This window comes from Acanthamoeba castellanii (assembly GCF_000313135.1).
Source record: "Acanthamoeba castellanii str. Neff unplaced genomic scaffold scf7180000084559, whole genome shotgun sequence".
NCBI lineage: Eukaryota > Discosea > Longamoebia > Acanthamoebidae > Acanthamoeba > Acanthamoeba castellanii.
The window spans coordinates 17,048-39,548 of NW_004457291.1; the positions used below are offsets into that span (position 1 = coordinate 17,048).

The 22,501-nt window shown below is 59.4% G+C and overlaps 12 protein-coding genes across 12 annotated transcripts; 10 read left to right on the top strand and 2 right to left on the bottom strand.

The window, feature by feature from the left end:
* Nucleotides 1–161: 161 nt before the first annotated feature.
* Nucleotides 162–1,022, top strand: ACA1_033440 (uncharacterized protein; the record flags this gene model as incomplete). Its single annotated transcript, XM_004334161.1, has 1 exon — nucleotides 162–1,022. One exon carries the CDS (start codon nucleotides 162–164, stop codon nucleotides 1,020–1,022), a length of 861 nt encoding a protein of 286 aa, XP_004334209.1.
* A 285-nt stretch (nucleotides 1,023–1,307) lies between these two features.
* Nucleotides 1,308–3,821, top strand: ACA1_033450 (uncharacterized protein; the record flags this gene model as incomplete). Its single annotated transcript, XM_004334162.1, has 4 exons — nucleotides 1,308–1,906; nucleotides 1,984–2,105; nucleotides 2,189–2,278; nucleotides 2,353–3,821. 4 exons carry the CDS (start codon nucleotides 1,308–1,310, stop codon nucleotides 3,819–3,821), a joined length of 2,280 nt encoding a protein of 759 aa, XP_004334210.1.
* A 94-nt stretch (nucleotides 3,822–3,915) lies between these two features.
* Nucleotides 3,916–4,218, top strand: ACA1_033460 (uncharacterized protein; the record flags this gene model as incomplete). Its single annotated transcript, XM_004334163.1, has 1 exon — nucleotides 3,916–4,218. One exon carries the CDS (start codon nucleotides 3,916–3,918, stop codon nucleotides 4,216–4,218), a length of 303 nt encoding a protein of 100 aa, XP_004334211.1.
* Nucleotides 4,219–4,288: 70 nt separating this feature from the next.
* ACA1_033470 (uncharacterized protein) lies at nucleotides 4,289–4,522 on the bottom strand (the record flags this gene model as incomplete). Its single annotated transcript, XM_004334164.1, has 1 exon — nucleotides 4,289–4,522. One exon carries the CDS (start codon nucleotides 4,520–4,522, stop codon nucleotides 4,289–4,291), a length of 234 nt encoding a protein of 77 aa, XP_004334212.1.
* Nucleotides 4,523–4,619: 97 nt separating this feature from the next.
* Nucleotides 4,620–5,762, top strand: ACA1_033480 (uncharacterized protein; the record flags this gene model as incomplete). Its single annotated transcript, XM_004334165.1, has 4 exons — nucleotides 4,620–4,971; nucleotides 5,113–5,207; nucleotides 5,272–5,431; nucleotides 5,566–5,762. The coding sequence occupies 4 exons, from the start codon at nucleotides 4,620–4,622 to the stop codon at nucleotides 5,760–5,762; spliced, it is 804 nt and encodes a 267-aa protein (XP_004334213.1).
* A 569-nt stretch (nucleotides 5,763–6,331) lies between these two features.
* Nucleotides 6,332–7,927, top strand: ACA1_033490 (glycoside hydrolase family protein; the record flags this gene model as incomplete). Its single annotated transcript, XM_004334166.1, has 1 exon — nucleotides 6,332–7,927. The coding sequence occupies one exon, from the start codon at nucleotides 6,332–6,334 to the stop codon at nucleotides 7,925–7,927; it is 1,596 nt and encodes a 531-aa protein (XP_004334214.1).
* A 319-nt stretch (nucleotides 7,928–8,246) lies between these two features.
* Nucleotides 8,247–13,252, top strand: ACA1_033500 (ATPase, AAA domain containing protein; the record flags this gene model as incomplete). Its single annotated transcript, XM_004334167.1, has 21 exons — nucleotides 8,247–8,469; nucleotides 8,581–9,025; nucleotides 9,139–9,266; nucleotides 9,352–9,509; nucleotides 9,572–9,740; nucleotides 9,870–10,263; nucleotides 10,389–10,511; nucleotides 10,607–10,716; nucleotides 10,816–10,928; nucleotides 11,020–11,109; nucleotides 11,192–11,318; nucleotides 11,444–11,599; nucleotides 11,668–11,714; nucleotides 11,842–11,950; nucleotides 12,031–12,131; nucleotides 12,207–12,247; nucleotides 12,342–12,498; nucleotides 12,615–12,696; nucleotides 12,795–12,859; nucleotides 12,968–13,063; nucleotides 13,127–13,252. 21 exons carry the CDS (start codon nucleotides 8,247–8,249, stop codon nucleotides 13,250–13,252), a joined length of 3,060 nt encoding a protein of 1,019 aa, XP_004334215.1.
* Nucleotides 13,253–13,320: 68 nt separating this feature from the next.
* ACA1_033510 (AAA family ATPase) lies at nucleotides 13,321–14,282 on the top strand (the record flags this gene model as incomplete). Its single annotated transcript, XM_004334168.1, has 4 exons — nucleotides 13,321–13,494; nucleotides 13,616–13,699; nucleotides 13,808–13,984; nucleotides 14,124–14,282. 4 exons carry the CDS (start codon nucleotides 13,321–13,323, stop codon nucleotides 14,280–14,282), a joined length of 594 nt encoding a protein of 197 aa, XP_004334216.1.
* Nucleotides 14,283–14,715: 433 nt separating this feature from the next.
* ACA1_033520 (uncharacterized protein) lies at nucleotides 14,716–15,153 on the bottom strand (the record flags this gene model as incomplete). The annotated part of the gene is made up of 3 exons (XM_004334169.1): nucleotides 14,716–14,884; nucleotides 14,948–15,015; nucleotides 15,082–15,153. 3 exons carry the CDS (start codon nucleotides 15,151–15,153, stop codon nucleotides 14,716–14,718), a joined length of 309 nt encoding a protein of 102 aa, XP_004334217.1.
* A 330-nt stretch (nucleotides 15,154–15,483) lies between these two features.
* Nucleotides 15,484–16,049, top strand: ACA1_033530 (uncharacterized protein; the record flags this gene model as incomplete). The annotated part of the gene is made up of 2 exons (XM_004334170.1): nucleotides 15,484–15,620; nucleotides 15,713–16,049. 2 exons carry the CDS (start codon nucleotides 15,484–15,486, stop codon nucleotides 16,047–16,049), a joined length of 474 nt encoding a protein of 157 aa, XP_004334218.1.
* A 407-nt stretch (nucleotides 16,050–16,456) lies between these two features.
* On the top strand, nucleotides 16,457–19,863 carry ACA1_033540 (uncharacterized protein; the record flags this gene model as incomplete). The annotated part of the gene is made up of 5 exons (XM_004334171.1): nucleotides 16,457–17,222; nucleotides 17,349–17,707; nucleotides 17,815–17,970; nucleotides 18,067–18,514; nucleotides 18,644–19,863. The coding sequence occupies 5 exons, from the start codon at nucleotides 16,457–16,459 to the stop codon at nucleotides 19,861–19,863; spliced, it is 2,949 nt and encodes a 982-aa protein (XP_004334219.1).
* A 176-nt stretch (nucleotides 19,864–20,039) lies between these two features.
* ACA1_033550 (methionine aminopeptidase, type II, putative) lies at nucleotides 20,040–22,456 on the top strand (the record flags this gene model as incomplete). Its single annotated transcript, XM_004334172.1, has 10 exons — nucleotides 20,040–20,244; nucleotides 20,315–20,404; nucleotides 20,480–20,575; nucleotides 20,726–20,858; nucleotides 20,959–21,151; nucleotides 21,263–21,502; nucleotides 21,612–21,708; nucleotides 21,835–21,941; nucleotides 22,011–22,123; nucleotides 22,204–22,456. The coding sequence occupies 10 exons, from the start codon at nucleotides 20,040–20,042 to the stop codon at nucleotides 22,454–22,456; spliced, it is 1,527 nt and encodes a 508-aa protein (XP_004334220.1).
* Between the last annotated feature and the right edge of the window lie 45 nt (nucleotides 22,457–22,501).

Genomic DNA, 22,501 nt, shown 5'->3' on the forward strand with positions numbered 1-22,501 from the left:
CGTGCATCGCGTGGTGTACCATCGCCACGTGCCAATACACATATGTACAGTCAATCACATGACCATCGTCGCCATCAACCCCCACAGCACAGCCAGTGTTGGCAACGGCCGCTGACAGGCACGCGTGGCTAATTGTTGAACAAAAAGAGCGAGGGAAGAAGATGGGCCGCAGCACCAAGAAGATGGAGTCGTTGGTGGAGCTGAGTGGGAGGGCGGTGGCGCGCAGCGTGGCAAAGATGAAGGAGGAAGAGCTGTCTGCTTATCTGGCCCTCATGCCGAAGGACTTGTGGGGCACCATCCTGTGGCAGCTTTCGAAATGCAACCTCCTCGACCGGGGACGATTCGTGAAGCATCTTCTTCCGCAGTGCGCGCCCTACATAGACGCTCTTCAATTCACCGCTTCCAATGCTCGCGAGTGGTTGTACGACACCGACGTCAATCTGGTCGTGAGGCAGTGCCCCAACCTCACGCAGCTCGATCTCTCGCGCTGCCGCCACCTCATGACGCCCCGCATCCATCACCCACAGCTCAAGCGGCTGGCACTGCTCGAGGCAGGCAGGAAGGAGTTCAATCCTTCGATTGATTGCCCGCAGCTGCGTGCCTTCGCTCTCCAGCTGCAGAACATCCGAGTGTTCAAGAAGCAGATGGCGCTGCTCGCGACCCGCTCGCCTCTGTTGGAGGAGCTGCATCTCGTGGGGCCGATCGATCTCAAGGTGCTGACGATAGCGTTCCCCAATCTGCAAACCCTGCACCTCATCGGGTGCATCAGCCTGCGCATGTCGTCCATTCTACCCGTCGTCGCGTCCCACCCGCGCCTGACCCGAGTGATCTTGGACGAATTCCTGCGACCCGAGCTGCCGGAGACCCTCCTCGACCGAGGCGAGGATGACACCACGCAGGCCCGCGAGGGCGAGGATGAGGAGGACGTGGAAGAGGAACAACGTGGCGCCCCAAGCGAGGAAGAGAAGCAAGTACGGGAGATCTTGCATCGGGGTGTAATCTTTGGCTTCGCCACGTTGTGAGACTCGCCTTCTTCTGTGCGCACCTTTTTGCCTTGTGACGGAGAAGAAGCACGTTTTTCGTCGACTCCGGTCATGGTCGCGCGGTTGGCGGATAGTACGTAGAGACGGTCGCGTGGATGCACACGACTGAGGCGAAAGGAGAGAAGGAGCCTTGCGGAAGGAGTTCCTCGCAGCCTCTGTCGATCGATAGGATAAACTGCACACACAGGTAGCATAGCGTCTTGGGCACAACATTTGAAAGCGACCACACCGCAGGAGAAGAACGTGGTGCAGCGTAGGGCGTGGATGGAAAAGAGGAGATCCCAGCATGGCGCGGAAGATGAAGAGATCGAAGTGGAGGGCAATCCATTCGAGGCCCTGCATTTCCCTCCAGCCAGAAAGTTTGGCAGCGGCATTTATCGGGTGGATGGATCGGTGACAAGGAAAGGGGAGGAGAAGCCAAACCTCTACGACTCGGCACGGCTCGAAGAAGCGAGAGCAGGACGGCTTGAGGCGACAAAAGAGGATGTGGTCGGCAAGCTCCTCTTCAACTTCAGAGATCTGAAGGATGCCACCAACACTGGCCGCAGCCGCCTGCGCATCAAGCCTGGCAGGGTGTATCGCACAGCCTGCATCGCGCGCGGAGACGTCGACATCGACCAAATCGCCAAGATTATCGCTTACATCAAGGACGAGGTGGGAATTCGAACCATCATCGACTTCAGGAACAAGGATGAGAAGCAAGCCGATCCGTTCGATCGAGTGCTCGAGGACTTCTACCCCACCACGAAGGCAACAACACCCAACATCGAAGGACACCCACGACGGTTTCACATCCCGCTCATGAATCTCGACTTCAAGCTGCGTGGCCTCTTCAACTTGGGCACCAACAAGCTGACCAAGCTGTATGCCCACCCCACTTTCTCTTAAAGCGCACAGAGCAACCTCACACGTGACCTTTGCTCATCTGCATGGGATACAGAAAGCTGATAGGAGCCGCGCTGCCTGTGGGCCACGGCGTGACACCGACGGAGGTGATGTCGAAGAACGCGATGAACGTGATGGGGCTGCTTGGTCTAAACCAGCTCATGCTGGTCTACTGCGGTGCTTATCTCGTCCACACAAGCCCCCCTTTATGCTGCACCGCGCCAACACTTGCCGGCCGCTAATGGTGAGGTTCTGTACAGGGAAGGAGATAGCGCAAGTGCTGCGCTTGTGCACGGATCCCACGAACTACCCCATCATGTACCACTGCTCTTCCGGCAAAGACAGGACAGGTGAGTCTCATCCCTCCAGTGCGGCCATAGATCTGAATCGGTGATATTGATCCTCTTCCCGTCTCCTTCCGCAGGATTGATCACGGCTCTTATTTTGCGGTGCTGCGAAGCGGACACGAAGGACATCATAGCCAACTATCACGAATCTGAGATTGCACTGGACCCGGTCATGCCTCGGATCGGTATGCATCATCATCATCATCATCATCACAGACCTCTTAGTGCACCCTTTCTCACCCGGGTCGTGGTGGCTGCCTCTTGCCAATGTTCAGTGGAGGAGAACCGCGAGAAGGGTCTCGATGCAGGGTTCGATGGCACGCCGCCGCAGGTGATGCACGAGACGCTCAAGTTCATCAAGGCGCACTGGGGCTACACGTCTCACTACCTCGACTCGGTCGGCTTCCCGCTCGAGTGGCAACATCAACTGCGGGACAACTTGACGAAGGGTCGCACGGATAGCGACGGGTCGGCCAAGGGCTACTCGAGAGAGGATTACGAGTGCGAACAGGCGGCGGCGTTTCAGAAGTTCCTGTGGGACAGCCTGGACGACTCGACACCGGCCGATGACGGGACTAGCATCGCGCGAGGCGTGAAAGCGAAGCGGCTGGCGCCCGCCATCGCCAAAGCGAAGACCAAGGCCATAGAGAAGAAAGAGAAGAAGGCCAAAAAGCAACTCAAGGAGTGGAAAAAGCAGATGAAGGAGTCGGGCGGCAAGCGAAAGATGGCCAAGATGGCCAGCGACAGCGCGCTGAGCGAGAAGAAGCAGGGCCGTCGGATCTCGCAGTCCCAAGACTCGAAGCTGACGCGGAAGGAGAAGAAAAAGGAGAAGAAGAAAATGAAGAAGGCCGAGAAGGAGTGGAAGAAGGGAAGCCTTGGGCGGAAGGCGTCGTCCGCCTCTTCGCCGCTGCTTTCGTCCTCCTCTTCGTCGAGCTTCGACTCCGCCAGCGAGAGCGAGCACAGCCCATCCAGCTCCAGCTCGTCAGCTGACGACTCAAGCTCGAGCAGCGACTCTGACTCTGACGACGTGCCCACGCCCGCCCGAGGGGCCGGACCCGACGACGAGGAGGAGCCCAGCCCGCCGCCGTCGCCCTGGGCGCGCCGACGGAGAGGTGTGACCAACGACAAGAGCCCACGATCGCCGCCGGCCCTGCGCAAACGAGCCGACGTACATCCCCAGGCGGCGCCCGCGGCCAACAGCTCTGGACCTTCATCATCGTCTTCGTCGGCGCCGAAGCTGACCTCGCCGCGCCTGCAGATCTCTGCGCCGACCATCGGCTGTGGGCGGGTGTCGCCGAGGGCTGCCGCCGACTTTGCAACGACGCCTGTGCCGGCCCTCATCCCACGACCAGCACCGGCGGCGGTCGAGAGCGATGGCACGAGGCTGTCGCCAAGGCCGTCGCCGCGCTCCCGTTCGCCTTCGCTTTCGCCTTCGTCACTGCGTCGAGGGCTGGCCGCCGCCACCGAGAGCGAGGAGGGCGTTGGCGGCACCAACGACGTGCGCGTCACGCAACGAGCCAACCCAGCTGCTTGCCTCGTGCAGTGAGCAGAGATATTTGTGGATTATTTATTTGTCAAATAAAAAAGATAAATAATTAATAATTGATTCATTTTTCTTTACATCACACACAACAAGAAAGATGGAGGCAATTGTAGAGGACGCGCTGCCCTACTTGCGCAGGGAGAAGGGCATCCACCCGCAGACGAGGGACAACACGCACCTCTATGGCTACGCGATGCTCTCTGGCTCGTTCCTGTTCTTCACGACGACCATGTACTGGGTGCTGGTGTCGAAATTCATGCCTGACACGGGCAACCCGCTGCTCGACTGGATCAAGCACGACAATTACTACTGCCTCGTGGTCTTGTCGTGCATCCCAGTCAGCTTCGTCATCGTCTACTTCAACTGGCTGGCGTTCAAATTCTTTCGACACAACTCGTAAGTGTACATCTGCGCGCAAGCAAGCGGTGGCGATCGCGGATTCGTGATGGCAGCGAGGCTTCTTCCACGGCCTAGGCATCGTCGGCGGCCACGGCCAGCAGCACGAGATGGGCGCGCTGCAGGAGGTTCTCGATTCGCTGGGGATTCGATTCATCCTTGTGCTTGCGGAATTCGGATCGGATTCTGCTCACGGCCCATGTGCACGCCACCTCATTCGATTGGTAGGACGCGCTTGACGCCTGAATCAACATCTTGTACAGCTGCTTCGCGTAGCTCGCGTACTGTGCTCGCATCGCCTGATTCATCTTTTTATTTTATGTTTACCTTTTTTTTTGTTCATCTTTACTTTTTTTATTATTTATTTTGCCCCGACACCAGCAGCCAACATTCGTCCATAGATCGATGCAGCAGTCCACAGCAGTGCCGCCTCCCCGTCCCAAGAACCCGCCCCCGATCGAGGGACCCTTCTCTCGCCAGGCCGCGAGCTCGAGCGAGTCGCGCTCCTCGTTTTCGTCGCCTTCGCTGTCGGCCGTGAGCCATCCATCTTCAGCACGTAATGATGGCGTCGGGGCGGAAGAAGAAAAGAAGGAGGGACCGCGCATGCGGGTGGCGCGGGCCTCCTACGGCGCGGGGACCGTGCTGGCCGACGTCACCGACACGCTGCAGCGCATGGCGGACGAGGCCGGCGGGCTCACCCTCGACGCCTTTGGCTACAAGGGTCTCAGGCCCAACGGCTGCATGAACGCCCTCTTTGGTACTTCCACCCTCCCTGCACCGCCTTCCTGTTCGACTTCTGCAAGGCGGCGATGACGTCAGCAGAGCCACCAAGTTTAGCTCCGAACTCACCACGCTGTGTCGTGTGCTGTGTGCCGTGTGCGGTGGGCCTCATCATCAGGTGATCCCGTGCCTGGCCGCGACAAGCAGCTTCTCTTCTCGTACGAGATCCTGGGGTGCCGTCTCCATCTCATCACCACGCCCGAAGACAAGAAGGTGCGCTCGCCCGAATAGATTGCCCCACACAGCAACAACTCACCACCCATCCACCCACCGCCAGTTGAAGTTGACGATGGAGCACATGTATCGGAAGGTGATGGGCGGCTCCCCGCCTGACGAGGCCAAGCTCGTCGCCGTCGAGATTCTCAAGGCCACCTACGGCCGCGGCAACAACGTGCACGATGTCACCTTGATCCTTCGGGACATGCTCGCCGAACAAGGTGTGTCTTGTGGCTTGTGTGTGTCGTGTGTGTCTTGTGTGTGTGTGTGTGTGTGTGTGTGTGTGTGTGTGTGTGTGTGTGTGTGTGTGTGTGTCGTGTTATGTGTGGAGTACTCACGAGTGGCAATGGTGCAGGAGGGCGTGGGCTGGTCGCGTTCGGGTACAAGGTGAAGCCCAATGGGTGCATGAACAAGGCCTTTGGCGATCCGTGCCCGGGCGAGGACAAGACCCTGGCCATCGAGTACCGGTGGCGGACCTCCCTGCTGGCCCACGCCGTCGACGAGGACAAGAAGCTCTCCCTCTCCTTCGAGAAGATGCGACCACTTCTCTGATCTGCGCTGATCAAGGCCACCAACCAAAAAAACGAAAAAAAGAGAAATGAAAATAAAATAAAATAGGGATATTGAGAGGATCATAACATGTTGCTCATACTCCCAGGAAGGTCCGCTTTTCAACTAATTCCGAAATATGCATTGCCTAAAAAGGGTGTGCCTCGAGACCCATTTTGCTGGAATCAATAGGCCAATCGCCGAATGGCATGATTGGAATGTCGACAATCAGGGCTTCTACGGAACTCAGGGATCTTCTAGATGAGGGACTTCTCCTTCATGAGTCCTCGGGCAGCACAACCGTGACCTGGTCGCCGCCCAACCGCAGCCAACCGGTAGTCGTCAAACTCCTGGTCCGTTCTCCCAAGTGGTCGCCAACTGGGCCAAATGGTCGTTGCCCAAGTGCGACGCCCCTCCGCGGGTTAACCAGACCTAGGAGTTAGCCCCCAACAACCAAGTACAAAAGGGCGCCCACCCGGCTTTGAACCTCACCAACAACAAACACAACACTCTCGACCTTCTTCTTCTACAACTCTTCGCTCAGCAGAAACTTCATCTTTACCACCTCAAGGATGAGCTTCCGCAACGTGTTTGTGTTGTCTGTTGTGTTCGTGGCCATCGCCTGCCTGGCGGCCTCGAGCTTCCCCACGGCCGCGGGCCAGTCGAGCAGCTGCTACGCGCCCACTGCGCTCAACTTCACCTCCGAGGCCGGCAAGCTCTGGGTCAACGGCCAGCGGTTCAAGCTCAAGGGCGTGTCGTGGTTCGGCTTCGAGACGGCGGCCTGCACCGTGCACGGGCTGTGGGCCAACTCCTACACCTTCTTCCTCGACTTCCTGGCCGCGCAGGGCTTCAACACCATCCGCCTGCCGTTCCACCTCGAGCTGGTCCTCAACGACAAGTCGCCCAACGGCATCAACTACGGCGCCGGCTCCAACGCCGACCTGCAGGGCCTCAACTCGCTCCAGGTCATGGACAAGATCGTCCAGGCCGCCGCCGCCCGCGGGCTGCTCATCATGTTCGACCTCCACTCCTTCGCGCCCGACCAGTTCATGGCCGACGGCATGTGGTACAACGCCGCCAACCCCGAGTCCAAGGTCATCTCGGGCTGGACCAAGCTGCTCCAGCGCTACAAGAACCAGTGGAACGTCATCGCGGCCGACCTCAAGAACGAGCCGCACACCTCGACCTGGGGCACCGGCAACTCGGCCACCGACTGGAACCTGGGCGCCGCGCGCCTGGCCAACGCCATCGCCAGCGGCGTGAGCGACCGCTTCCTCATGTTCGTCGAGGGCGTGGCCAACTCGCCGCCGTGCCGCGAGAACTGCTTCTGGGGCGAGAACCTGACCGGCGCCCGCACCAACCCCGTCGTGATCGCCAACCCGGCCAAGCTGGTCTACTCCCCGCACGTCTACGGCCCCAACGTGTTCGGCCAGTCCTACTTCTCGGCCGGCAACTTCCCCGCCAACATGCCCGCCATCTGGGAGGACCACTGGGGCTTCATCCCCGCCGCCACCGGCCGCGCCTTCGTCATCGGCGAGTGGGGCGGCCCCTTCAGCGGCAAGGACCAGGTGTGGATGGACGCCCTCGTGGCCTACCTCAAGTCCAAGGACTCGACCGACCAGTTCTTCTGGTGCCTCAACCCCAACTCGGGCGACACCGGCGGCCTCCTGCAGAACGACTGGGCCTCGCCCGAGACCGGCAAGCTCGCCCTGCTGGCCAACCTCGTCTCGGCCCCGACCAAGTTCTCGGTCAACGCCCAGGGCCAGGTCTGCCTCAACGGCGCCACCGGCCCCGCCCAGCCCTCGGCCTCGCCCGCCGCGCCCTCGCAGCCCTCCGCCTCGCCCGCCGCGCCCGCCCAGCCGTCGGCTTCGCCCGCCGCCCCCGCCCAGCCCTCGGCCTCGGCCTCGCCCGCCGCGCAGACCACCCACGCCCCGGTCGGTTCGGTCACTTTCCAGTCCGGCTCGAGCGCCTGGTGGATGGCGGTGTCGATCCCCGGCTCGACGTCGGCCAAGGTGGACTGCGGCAACGGCCAGGGCCTGGCGGACATGACCCCCGGCTGGGCCACCGGCCTCTGGACCTTCTCGCCCGCCAACGGCACCCCGTGCAAGTCGACCCTCCAGTTCGTCATCAACGGCGCCGCCGCCCAGTCCGTCACCGCTCCCTGGTAAGACGCGTGGAGGCGCGCTCTATGGCTCTCTGGGCTCCTTGCCTGAGTGGCAGCACAGTTGGCGACCGCAGGCAATCTCGACCCCTCGATTGATTCATTCGCCACATTGTCGCTCTGATGTGAAATGTGTACAAAATATGTAATTAATCTATCATAAAATACAAACAAATGTAAAACTATATATCTGAGCTGAGCTTACCATGTAACCTGAGCATTGTGCTCGAGCAATGTCGACAGATTAAGAGAGATTAAAAAAAAACAAAGAAAAATGAACCGATACGAAAAAGGCTTGTAAAATTCAGCTCGGCTGCGTAAAGTTGATGCACTGCGCGCAGGGGCGACAAGGTGGCGAGCAGGCTCAGCGGCAGCGGCTGAGGGAGGTGGCAGAGTGGACTTGCGAGGATGTGGCAAAGTGGCTGCAGCGCGTCGTGCTGCTGCCGCACCAGCAGCGCGATGCCAAGGAGCTGCAGACGGCCGTGAGCGAGCAGGCCATCGACGGGGCGGCCCTGCTTCTCCTCGAGCCCCACGATCTTGCCTCCCTCGGTCCGTCCCCTCATCTTATTATTAATTTTATTCTATTTATCATTATTATTATTAATTATAAATAGTAATTATAAATAATAATAAACTATCTGACGATTGGGGAAACAAAAGGGATCACGAAAGTGGGGCACAGGAAAAAGATCGAAGCGGCGTTGGCGGCGCTTCGCTGCTCGTTCGCTGCCGAGCTCGCCGTCGGCGACCACGCGGAAGCGAAGAGCCCGCCGGCCGCTACTGCAGACAGCGGAGCCGAGACAGCGACCACCCACGCTGACGATGACGCCAGCGGCGGGGCCGTGCGCGAGGTGCGCGACGCTGTGGCGGTTATGCTGCGGCGCAGCCCGTGGGTGGAGTGCCTGCTTAAGGAGACGGTCGTGCTGGCGGTGCTGCGCGGCTGTCTGCTCCCCGCCTCCACCGAGGCCGCCGCTGCCGTCGGGTTTCGCAACGACGAAGAGTTCCTGGAGTGGGTCGAGGCGCTGTTCCTGCTGCAGCGCCTGCGCGTGGACTGCCGCGAGGAGCTGCGCAAGGGACTCTTGGCCCACTCAAGCTTTACGATGAGGTGCGATGATCGTGTGTGTGTGTGTCGTGTGTGTCATGTGTGTCGTGTATCGTGTGTGTCGTGTGTGTCGTGTGTGTCGTCACTCAATCAGTGATTGTGTGCGCCCGCCCCAGAGCCCAACATGTGGACGCGATGCTGGACGACGTGCAAGCGCTGCACGAGCGTTTGGAGCGATTGTGCGAGGTACGGCTCAGCAAGTGCCCGCAGCCGCCCCGCCTGCTCCGCCTGGCCACGAAGCTGGGTACACTACACTACTCCCCGCATCCCTGCTGGTCCGCCTTCTTAAGAAGTCTGCCCCGCCCCATACCACTTTGCACCGAGCACAGAGCTGTCCGCGAAGGAGCTCAAGGCGCTCGAGTACATACTGCTGTGCAACATCGGGAAGGACTTCCCGCCGCCCACGGCCCTCAACTCCAACCTCGACAACCGCAACCTGGCCCACAAAGTGGGCGTCTACGCCCAGATGAACAACCGCGAGCTCCTCGTACGTGTGGTGGTGGTGGCGGCGGTGGCGGTGGTGGTGATGGCGGACTGATCGGCGCACAGGACTTCTTTCGTCCCACGAGGCTTCACATGAAGCAGGGCCTCTTCGAGGTGGACGACGAGTACTCGACGCAGTTCAACAGCCACTTCCTCGTGATGTCGCCCGAGGTGATGCGCGCCCTCTCCGGCTGCTCCCTCTCCACCGACGAGTTCTTCAAGATTGACAAGACCGGTACCCTTGCCCGTTCACTGCCTTCTTTCGAACTAGTCTCACATCTTAACCGTGTGCGTGTGCGTGTGCGTGTGCGTGTGCGTGTGCGTGTGCGTGTGCGTGTGTACTGTGCGTGTGTGTACTGTGTAGCGCTGGCCGAGGTTCTGATGGAGGAGCCAAACTTTTGCAAGGAAAAGGAGCCAACGTTGACCCCGAAGACGCAGGAGTCCGGCCGGCGGAAGAAGATGAAGAAAAAGAAGAAAGAAAAGAGCGGCGCCACGGCAGAAGAAGAAGAAGAGGCAGAAGGCGACCAGAAAGAATTCGACCTTGAGGCGCTGCTCAAGGAGGCGGGGATCGAGGGCGTCGACGGTGACGACGATGAAGGCGGCGACGGAGAAGATGAAAGCGAGGAGGGACTGGGTGGAGGCGAGGGAGGCGAAGGAAGCGATGAAGACCACCCCGCGGCGAGCGACGGTGAAGCTCCAGAGGGAGATGACGATTCAGGCGACACATTTAGCATCAAACCCTACACAACCGACCTCGAGTACGATGCAGCACACATACGACACACGATGCGACACACGCGACACACACGCACGCACACGCACGCACGCACGACACGCGCGCGCGGCACACGATGCGGGCACTGATGGTTCTGTGGATGCGCAGGTATTTAGAAGATCAATTCTCGCTCATCGAAACGCGGCTGCGGATGAAGAAGGTCGACTCGGAGGAGGACACGAGCTTCCGGGCCGACCAGCGCAAGCCTGAGTCCATCTTGCGCGAGCTCAGGTGCGTGTGTGCGGTGTGTGTGTGTGTGTGTGTGTGTGTGTGTGTGTGTGTGTGTGTGTGTTTTGCGAGCTGGACTGATTGAAATGATGAAACAGGGCCAAGGCGCGCAGTATTGAGGCGAAGATCGAGAAGCGGCTGGCCGTGACGCTCATGAACGCCGAGTGGCTGCCCAGGATCGAACAGCTGGTGCAGCTCCGGGGACTCGGTACTCGCTACTCTCCTCCGATCTCCACGCCAAGTGTAGTAAGGGCCGAGCGAGGCCCACTGCCGCACTAATCCTGGCCTGGTTTGGCGGTGTTCGCAGACACCTTCGAGAAGCAGGTCCTGCTGACGTTGATCGCGGGCATGATCTCGACCAACGTGCGCAAGGCCTCCTCTCGGCGCGATGATCCCATCTTCCGCCAGAGCTTCGACGTGGTGCGCTTGTCTCTGTCCACGCCATGTCTCGACACGACCCTGTCCTCTGTCGGCCGCAGTACTAGTGTTTACATTGTCGCCGCTCGCGCAGGGTACGTTGCTGGGGCTGTTCTGCGACGGCCTGGAGCAGCAGATCCAGTACCGCACCTACTTCTACAAGAGCTCGCGCATGATACGCGAGGTACTCTCTATTCTCATTCGCTGCAACCGGTTCACAGGACTCGCCACTCACTGTGTGTCGTGCGTGTCGTGCGTGTCATAAGGGAATCATTTCGCTTTCAGATCCGCCGTTCAGGAAGGGCTCCGACCTGCTCGACTCCAGCGTGGAGATCGACCGCCGTTTGCTGGACTACATCGTGGGGCTCGACACCGAGCTGTCCGAGCTCGTCGGTACATACTCACCACCACCCCCGAGCTCTTGATGCGCGGCATCCGCGGACTGACACACACAACACACGCGCCACACGCGCCACACGCGACACACGCGCCACACGCGCCACACGCGACACACACAGATGGGAGCGACCTCTTCTCGCCCAAGGTCAAGCTGGACCAGGTGGTCCTTCCCGCAGATCAAAAGAGGCTCATACTCGACACCATCAACAACTTTGAGGCATTCAAGGAATGCTGCAAGGCCAAGGGCCTGGAGGACAGGCTCACCTATGGCACCGGTACGTAGGCATCTGCACGCTCTGACGGCGCGCTCACGTGGTCCACTGCTCACTTTCACTCCTCGCAGGCGTGTGCATGCTGTTCTTCGGACCCAGCGGCACGGGCAAGACCATGGTACGAGCCCACATGCCCCGCGATGACCTTGAACTGCTCTAATGCCTCTTACGGTTGTATGGTGTGGGGTGTGGTGGGCGGTGGGCGGATGGAGTAGATGGCCAATGCGATTGCTAATCACCTGCAGAAGAAGCTGCTGGTGGTCAACTTCCCCTCGCTGGGGACCAAGAACATGAGCGAGCTCATGCGCCTCATTTTCCGCGAGGCCAAGCTCTACGACGCCATCATCTTCTTCGGTAAACGACACACACACACACACACACACGCCCACACACGCATGCACACAACACGGCCGCTCAACCAACAATCCACCCAGATGAGTGCGAGTCACTGTTCGAGAGCAGGAACCAGTCCAAGTCGGTGGACCTCACGTCCCTCCTGACCGAGATCGAGCACTACGACGGCCTCGTCGTCATGGTACCAACCACAGCTCTGCTCCTTCGCAGACACCCTCTAACCGTCATCGCATCGAACGCATTCTCGGAATTCCAGGCGACCAATCGGCCCTACGACTTGGACGAGGCCATGTACCGGTATGCCCCCACCACCACAAACTCACCATTCCACCAGCGCTGCATTCCTGCATTCCTGCGCTGCTGACCCCCTTCTTTTTTAAATCATGATCAGGCGAATCAACCTGGCGATCGAGTTCAAGCTGCCCGACTTCAACCTGCGCCGGGAGATCTGGCGGTCGCACTTGCCGCCGGACATCGCCGTGGCTGCGGACGTCGAGTGGACCAAGCTGGCGATGAACTTTGAACTCGCCGGCGGGTTCATCAAGAACGTAGGCCTCCGCTTCCTCCCTCCCACTCTTCGTTCTTCGTTCTTCGTTCTTTTCTTCTTTTTTTCGCTTTGAGCCGACGCGCAGCTAACGTGCGCGTTTGATCCAAACCCTGCAAGGCGATCCTCTCGGCGCTGACCTTCGCCATTGCACGGAACGGCGAGGACATCTGCATTCAGCAGCAGGACCTCGAAAAAGGAGGTAAACACATGTGCCCTGCACTCTTCTTGCTATTTTGGTTCACGCTTGGCCGTGAATTCTGCTGACGGCCATGATCACGGCCTACACACCACTACCAGCCAAACTCCAACTCCGCGGCCATTTGCAGATGGTCGACTTTGAACAGCGCGTTGTGCCCAAGAAGGTTCGCGTTGGCGGCTGTGTGGCTGTGTGTGTTGTGTGGCTGTGCCGTGTGTCGTAGAGTGTAATGGACGTGCAGTAACACTCGGACGGACTGGGCTTGTGGATGCAGGGTGTGGAGGACATGGTGCTCACCAAGCAGCAGCAAGGCTGCATCAGCGACATCATCTCCTTTGAAAAGGCTCGCAAGGTCCTTTTTGGCCATTGGGTACATCTCTCCCACCGCACGCCCGCACTACGACGAGAAATAGAGCTAATGGCGAGTGTGCAGGGCTTTGAGAGTCAGATGCAACAGGGCACCGTAGTGCTGTTCTCGGGCGACCACCCTGGGGCGGGCAAGCGCACCGCTGCCGAGGCACTGGGTCCGTTCTCATCGCCGTTCGCGGACTCGTCATAAGCGAGGCGCCCACACATCGCGCATCGCACGACACGCGCGCCGCACGCAATCATTCCAAGAAGGAAAAGATGGTGGTTCTCACGGCCCTCTCATTAGGCTACGAGATCGGTCGGGCGATCAAGTACGTGGGCGGAAGCATCAAGAACGTGGACGCCCTGTTCAAGGAGGCCAAGAAGATGGACGCCATCCTCGTGTTCGATCAGGCCTCCGTCCTGTTCTCCTCATCACTCCCCTCATCCCAAGTACGCACACGACGCACGACACACACGACACACACGACACACACGACACACACCATGGCGAAGTCACCATGGTTGAGGGCACGCATCGGGACTCACGGCCACCCAACACCGAACATACCAGCACACACTGAACGAGCGGAATGCGGTCCTCTACCAAATCAACAAATTCCCTGGTGTGGTGGTGCTCATCTGCGACAAGATCGAGGTACCGCCGCTTCCCGCCTGCCTTCTAGTTAAGGAACACACACGACACGCACGACACGCACGACACACACGACACACACACACGCTAACTCGTGGGCCATGTCGGCAGGACTTGGACTATTCGCTGTTTAGGCGCATCAACTTCGTGCTGGAGTTCGGGCTGCCCGAAGAAGAGACCCGCGAGCGCCTGTGGCGCCGACTCATTCCCGACCAGGTGCCGCTCGGTGACGACGTCGACTTGACCCTCCTCGCCCATCGGTTCCACTTCACCGGCGGCAACATCATGGTACCCATACCCGCCACCGACCACCACGCGTCCGTTCTTATTGTTTTCTTTCACCGCACACGGCCCCACCGCACACGTGTGCGCACACGGCGCACACATTTAATATTGCTGTGTTTTTTTTGTTTTCTTTCTTCGGCAGAACGCGATTGTGCGCGCGGCGGAGCGGGCGAGTCTGCGGCAGGGAGATGGGGAGGAACCGCGGCGCATCGGCATGGCCGACCTGCTCCTCGCCGCCGAGGAGGAGGCGCGCCACCTGGCCAAGGTCGCCCTCCCCTTCTACAAGACCCTCTACATGTAGCTCAGGGCCAGGTTGATGACTCTATCAGGCGCTGACATTCCACTGAATAGCAGTGATTGACCCATTGGCCCAGCCAAAGCCACAACTTTTCCTTTGCCACACACAGCAGGGAAGATACAGGGTATAAATAGTGGGGGACATGAGAAGGAAAGGCATCTTCTCGGCCTTCGTGGCTAAGATCAAGTGTAGTATCTGTTCTTATCAGCTTAATCTCTGGTAGTGAGGCCAATGTGCCTCACAACTCAAGATTAGACTTATTTCTTGTGGGCGCCCTGGCTCCACTTCCCCTTTGCAGCTGAGCTGTGGGGGTGGTCCAGGGAGCAGTGATCAGCTTCACATTGCACACCCTGTGGAGTTCTTCAAATGGTCCACCCTTCCACCAAACCAAAGGACAAAAAAAGGTCGTGTGCCAACCAAAGGTAGACACCGGAGTTTAGGGGGAGAGCACGGCGAAGGGGTCGGAAGGGTAGTTGTCCTTGCTGGCGGCACCGCTGCCGCCTCGCCTGCCCATGGGCTCGGCGCCCACGGTCATCACCTCGCGCACGCGGTAGCCATCGGAGCGATAGAGGATGGGGTCGAGTCGGCTCGGGCTCGATCGTGGCCTGCACACGTGTGCCGCGTGTTGTCAGCTGCACGCCCGCCCAAGCGTGTGAGTTAGTCCTTACGGGGAAGGTGACGCCGTTGGTGTGGCCCGGCTCGTGGGGACTCCACGCAGCGCGTTCCACGCCACACCCTGTCGTGGTAATCACCACAATTAGATGGAAGACCGGCTGTGCGTCAACGATAGAGCGAGGCGTACCTCTTCCTCTTTGGCCCCCGCAGGAAAGTTGAAGTCGCCGGTGATAATGCGCAGCGCCTCAGATGAGCACATTGACGAGTGTGAGGAGACGAGCGAGTGCCTGATGATGTCCGCCTAGCACATGATCTTTCTCATATTCCAGGATTAACCTGTTGTGTGTGTGTAAAAAACCAAAATTCAAATCAAGGTTTTCCGTTTGTCACAACCTTGGTTGTTTTCGGGAGTCAAACGAAGAGGAAAAAAAAAGCGCTGCAGTTTCAGTGTCAGACCCCCTAAAATGGGCTAAGTTGAGGTCGCTGCACACTCGTGCTTCTGCGGTCAAGCGAGATCCCAATACACCAAAGAATGCGAAAGAGAAGACAAAGGATCGTGGTGGCGGGCAGGGTCAGGGTGGGCAAGGCAATGCTTCTCACAGTCTCCCCCAACTGGTACAGGTTCTACAACAACCTCATCAGTGAGTCTTTCCACATGATGGTCAGGTCAGACAGAGTCATCAGCACACTTGACATCCTCAAGCCTGGTGGCGACAAGTACTTCAAGTACCTCTTCCCCCCTGCACCACACACCACTGGTTGCCTCACCTGTACTGCCTGCTGCCCCCCTCCAGCTCACCCTCATTGAATGACTACAGGTCACACAAGGGATGGAGCCCTAACACATACAAGGGCAAGGGCTTTCTCTGCATCCACTCTGTCACACAGCCTTCCATATTTGACTGGTTGGATCACAACAACAACACCATCCCACCAGAGGTCAAGGCTGGCCTGGCCAGCAGCACTCCCTCTGTTGTTGGTCACCATGGTGTGCTGAGGGAGCAGCAGGTGCACTACAACAAGGACATCATCCAAGCAGTTATCAACACCAGCTTCTACACACCCATACACAACCAGAAGGTCACCCAGGGCAGCAGCAAGACAAAGGAGGCCAACACATCACCACTCAAGACCCAAGGCTGCACTCTCAGTTAGTGGCACAGCACCACTCTCTGCATGCTCCTGTGGTGAGACAATCAAGGAGAGAGTTGAGATGAAAATTCCAGATCACTGACATTACAAGAAACCTGCAATAATGTGGTGGTGATGCCTTCTGGCAGACAAACTTGCCCAGCGCCAAGAAGGGTAAATGTGAGGAATGTCAAAAACTCAAGAAAAATGCCAGGAATCTACAGACTCAAGATTTGGCTGTCTGGCTCAATTTCTCTTTTTGTGACAAAAAAAATTCCAAATTAATGGAAGCGTGTTCCACATTCCTTTGATGTTTGGAATGCCGTGCAACTAGCACCCCTGGTTGTCAGGCTTCGCTCTCCACTGTCTCCGTCACCACAACGCGTTCGCTTCTTCTACAACCACCACTACTGGATTACAAGTTGAGGTAGATGGAGGCGCAGGGCCAAGACAAGGCTGCTGCCGGGCAGGTGGAGGGCCTGCGGCGAATTATGGGCGAGGTGGCCCAGCTCCCCAGCGAGGCCCTCCTCAACTTCTTCGCCGCCAACCCCGAGCTCCAGGCGCACCTGGCGGCATCGTCGCCCTCGAGCTTCACCACGATGGCGGCATCGACGACGACCACGAAGCAGCGGAGGGTGGTGCCCGAGTTCGGGCAGGTGCCGACGGAGATCTGGGAGCGCATCTTCCTCTTCATGGGCGTCGCGGGCGTGGCCAAGATGCGCACCCTCTCCACCACGTGCGCCCGCATCGGCTCCTCCATCCTCGAGCGAGGCGGCACCACCACCACGACGAAGGAGAAGAGCAACAACAACATCGATAGAGATGTTAAAGTGATAGATGAAGAAGTGCAGATGGAGAAAGGAGAGATGAGCGAGGAGAAGAAGAATGTCAAAGATGGTGTGAAGAAGAAAGTAGAGGAGGATGAAGACGAGGCACGACTGACGGCGCTGGTCAAGAGGGAGAAGCAGAAGCGCAGGCGAGGCGAGGGCCTCTGGGAGCCGCACATGCGCGACAGCATCCTGGCGCGCGCCCGGACGGCCACCATCGACCAGTGGGCCGCGCTGAGCCGCAACAAGCGTCTGTGGCGCAGCGTGCGCGGGTGCCCGGCCACCAAGCGGCGCCTGCTCCAGGCCCTGCAGGACTTCTTCCACGTCGACGAAGGCTCCAGCAAGTGGACCTCCCTCTTCCGTTCTTCTGGTACTACTCTCCATCTATTTTTTTTGTAAATATTGTAAATATAAATAAAGTTGAAATACGAAACATTATAATTATAATAAATTAATATTGTTTATTGGTTTTTCTCACACACATGGTTGAGAGCAGACAAAGAGAAGAAGGTGCGGCTGCCGTCGATCAAGAGCCTGCAGACGGTGCTTGAGGTGTGCAAGTCGCCGGCGCTGCTCGACGTCATCCTCGAGATGCCGATGAGCTTCATCGCCAAGTGCCTCCACCTGCTCAAGGGCGCCAAGGCCTCGCGCGGCGACTTTGCCATCATCGGCCAGCTGGCGCTGAGTCGGTCGCTGCCGGGCGGGATCGTGGCCGAGTGCGGCGAGCTGCTGGCCAACGGCGGGCTGAGCCGCGGGGCCGGCGTGAAAGACATCGGCGTGGTGCTGGCGCTCAAGCATCGGTGGTGCGAGGACTGGCTCATCGACACCCTCAAGCGACTCGTTCCCAAGGCCGACGTACCACGCCCGCCACACACACCATCCCCCCCCCTTACTACGAATGAAGAATGGTGGTGATTTGATCGCCTCACTGGTCCATGACACAATGGCGACAACGACGACAGGTGGACATGGTGAGCCAGATCGCGTACCACGAGGGCATGGTGCCCACGCAGTCGGCCGAGCTGCACGCGGCGATCAAGAAGCGGCTGGTGGGCATCCTGGCGACGGCCAACTTCCAGGACGTGCAGTACCTCAAGGACTGCCAGTTCGAGTTCGAAGTACGTCCAACTCCCAATCTACCACCATGTTCAGGGGATTTGATTTGCTTGGCCTGCTGATGATGAGGTTTGGTGTGTGGGTGAATGAACGACCAGGGGTGGAAGAGCCAGGAGGCGATCGGGGAGCGGCTGGGGCAGCTGGTCAAGCAGCACGCGTACTCGCTGGGCCACTTCAACTGCAGCTGGCTCTGGCACCAGAACCACCCGCGCACGGCCGCCAGTAGCTACTCGCCCACATCGCAGCAGCAGCCGCAGCTGCGAAGGAGGAGGCTGACATCGGTCGAGAAGCAGTTCGACCGCTTCCTCATGGCCACGCGGTCGGCCGAGGCCGCACAACAGCACTCCGCGGATCCGGGCTTCGACCATCACCAGCAACACAACTGCGCCGGCGCCGGTAGGAAAGTGGGTTTCCTGGCGCCGGGCTTTCTCTACTGGGCGCCACCCAGCCGACGCAACGCCACCAGGGCCGTCAACCCGCAGAAGCACTTCGCCAAGGCCATCGAGCGGCTCACGCCCGACGACGCCTTTGACTCCCTCCACCCTGGTCCGCTCTTCGTTCTTTCGCTTTCGCTTTCGCTTTCGTTCTGGCTTTCGCTTTTCATTTTCGTTGTTTTCACGTTCGCGTTCGCTTTCGTTCTTTGACTGATAGTGACATCTTTTGCTGGGATTGAAGCCAAGGGAATGGGAAGCTGTGGTGTAGAGAGGATGGTGGCCCTGCTCGATCGACGAGGCCTCGTCGGCAGCGGGCGCGACGACGTTGTGCGGAAGCCGATCATCGACAAGCTATGCGAGTTCATGCGCACCTGCACCACTGTCGACCTCGAGAACCTCTGCTGCGACAGCAGCCTCGTGCGGCTGACGCCCGTCTTCCACGAGCTGGTCGACCGACTGGTGGCTGCGCTGACCACGTTCGAGACCCTGGAGCTGGTGGTGCGGCTGCGGCAGTCGTGGGTCGAGTGCGTGCTCGACGCCGCGCCGGGCGGCCTCTTGGCGCGGCGCGTGCTGGAGCGGCTCGACTTGTCGTACCACATCGCCAACGCCGACGCCACGTGCATGGTGGCGCTGCTGGCCAGCGCGCGGCTCTACGGGTTCGTGCGGTGCAAGCGGCGGCACATGGGCGAGGCGGCGGTGGCGCTCAAGCGGCTCATCTCGACCATGGTCAACGTCGAGGAGCTGGTGTGCCTGCTCGTGCGGCCCGAGGTGGCGCGGGCCGTGCGCGAGCTGGACAGCGACCAGTGCCGGCTGGTGCAGGCCGTCGACGAGAAGCTCACCATCCATCTGGTGCCGCTGGCCAGCATCACCTGCCTGCGCCTTCTCCACAACCTCGTCCTCAGCAGCAGTAGTAGCCCTGGGACTGACTCTGACGACGCCGCGCCACCACCGATCGTGAAGATGAGCGATGAGCTGCGGGCGGCGATCCTACATCGGCTTTTCATGCTCATCGCCGAGTGTCGATCGCTGGACGACCTCAACGACATCGTCGGCGAGTACGACCCCGACAGCCCGCGCCTCCACCCCGGCAGCGACGAGCCGCTGCGGCATCTGGGGTTCTTCAATGAGCGCGAGCGAGACGCGCTGTGGGGCGAGATGATGGCGGAGAGCCGCGCGCTGCAGGAGTCGATCATGGCAGCGCTGGAGAACGTGGCCAGCGCGGGCATGCCGCGGCGCGACCTGCGGCGGCTGCCCAACTGTCCGTGGATGTGGCACCAGGTCAACGAGCGCGAGCCGCTCAAGTTCTTCCTGCTCCAGCAGAGCCTTCTCGCCATCGACGACGACGCCGCCCCGGCCTCGCCCACCTCTCCCACTTCTTCTTCGTCGTCGCCTGGCCATTCGATGATGATGACGACAGGACCCTGTTCGCCGACTCGTGGGCGCCGAGGCACTGCTGTTTGAGCCACTACTGGGCCATCTCCTCCACCCCTTGGCTCCATCAATGTTTGTGTTTAATGTTGTACAGTTAAGAGAGCATGTTTATAACGTTGGCTCTTCCGGTCTTTTTCTTGATTGGCTCCAGCTGTTAAAAGAGGAGTATGAAGGCAAGGCGTACAGAACACAAAATTGATTGAGAGATGTCCACCACCACCACCGGCATCGTGGATCAGGCCACAGTGGCTGCTGTGCCAGCAGCGGCGGAAGAGCCGAAGAAGAAGACGGAGGAAGAAGAAGCAGCGGTTGGGGGTAACGGCGATGCTGGTGGCGCGGCCGAATCGGCGGCCAAGAAAAAGCGCAACAGGAGGAAGAAAAAGAAGGCCGCTGCCGGCGGTGGCGCTGCTCGTACGTACCTGCTTTTTTGATCAATCTCGATTCGAGCATGTTCGCGATTTAATCTCTTCTTTGTGCACAGCCGGTGAAGAGGAGGGAGAAGAGGGCGAGGAGAGTGCAGAGGATGCAAGCGCTGCTTCCGCCCCCGCGGCTGCCACCTGCGCATCAGTAGGTACGACGCGTACTCGTCCCACGCCTCGGTAGATAGTATTTTTTAGATACTTATCAACTTGGGGGGGGGCAGCAGGAGGAGCGAAAAAGAAGAAAAAGAAGAATAAGGCCGGTGGTGCCGGAGGCGAGCAGCAGCAGCAGCAGAAGAAGAAGGGCACCAGCAACCCCAACCGTACCCCCCGCTCGCCACACTCCACCTACGCAAAGCACGCTTGGATTGGTGATGATCGTTGTAATGGGTGATGGTGCTGTGTGCGTGTGCGTGTGCGTGTGCGTGTGCGTGTGCGTGTGCGTGTGCGTGTGCGTGTGCGTGTGCGTGCAGACATACGGGTGCTTGGCGACTGGGGCGCGGACTATCCCTACGGCCAGACCTCGCCGCCCTCCAAGCCCGTCATCACGCTCTTCCCCAACGGCGACTACCCCACCGGTGAGATCATGGACTATCACCATGACTTGTACGGCATCTTGTGTGCGTTTGTGTTGTGTGTGTGTGTGTGTGGTTTAGTGCACCAAGTAACCAGTGCATGGGCGCTGTGTGTCGGTTGGTGGTGGCAGCAACACGTGGCGTACGACGTCGGCCGAGAGGCGCGAGTTGGACAGGCTCACGACGGACGTGTACCGCGAGGCGCGACTTGCCGCCGAGGTGCATCGGCAGGTGCGGCAATACGTCGAGGGCATCATCAAGCCCGGCGTGCGGTTGATCGACATCTGCGAGCAGCTCGAGAACATGAACCGCAAGCTCGTCAAGGTATCCACCACGACACCACCTATCGCCCACGCGACACGACACGACACACACGACACACCAACTACCGCACACGACACACATAGCAAAATGCTCACATCAGGCCTATTGCAGGAAAATGGACTGCAGGCGGGCATCGCCTTCCCGACCGGTTGCTCGCTCAATCACGTGGCGGCTCACTACACGCCCAACAGCGGCGATACCACGGTGCTGGGCTACGACGACGTGATGAAGCTCGACTTTGGCACGCACGTCAACGGGCGCATCATTGACTGCGCCTTTACGGTGGCGTTCAACCCCAAGTTCGACCCGCTCCTCCAGACCGTCAAGGACGCCACCAACACAGGCATCAAGGTACCCCTTGAGCGCTGGCCAGCCCCTGCACCCCCCACCCCCCCTAGACTGACTATTGTTTCGTTTTCGTTTTTGTTTTCGTTGTCGTTTTCGTTTTATCGTTTGAAAGGCTGCGGGTCCGGACGTGCGACTGTGCGACGTGGGCGCAGCCATACAAGAGGTCATGGAGGCCGGCGAGGTCGAGCTTGACGGCAAAGTTTACCCTAGTAGCCCCCCCCCCGCTCGTTGCCTGTGTGTGTATGTGTGTGTGTGTTGTGTGTGTTGTGTGTGTGTGTGTGTGTGTGCTCACCACGTGCGATGTCAACTAAAACTGTTTAATAATATGTTGATAGTCAAGAGCGTGCGCAACCTCAACGGCCACTCGATTGCGCCCTACGTCATTCACGCCGGCAAGTCCGTGCCGATCGTCAAGGGCGGCGAGGCCACCAAGATGGAGGAGGTCCGACCTCCCTCTCAGAATGGATTCGCTGGGGTGTTAATGATGCTGATGATGGGGTGGTGTCAACAGGGCGAGTTCTACGCGATCGAAACCTTCGGCTCGACGGGCAAGGGCTACGTGAACGAGGACCTCGAGTGCTCGCACTACATGAAGAACGTCCACGCTGCTCACGTGCCCCTCAGGTACTCGCTTCAAGCCCATTTTTGCTACGCACCGCACACACGCCTCACCGCACGCGCACACGGCGGTGGGAACACGACAGGAGCCAGAAGTCGAAGGCGCTGCTGGCCCACATCACGAAGAACTACTCGACGCTGGCCTTCTGCAAGCGCTGGCTCGATCGCTCGGGCGAGAAGGCCTACGCGCTCGCCCTCAAGAACCTGTGCGACGTGGGCCTCGTCGACGCCCTCATGCCGCTGTGCGACGTCAAGGGCTCCTACGTGGCCCAATACGAGCACACGTTCGTGCTGCGGCCCACCTGCAAGGAGGTCCTCTCCCGCGGCGAGGACTACTAGACCACACCCTGCCCTGGGCCACACCTCTCACAACGTGATGGAATG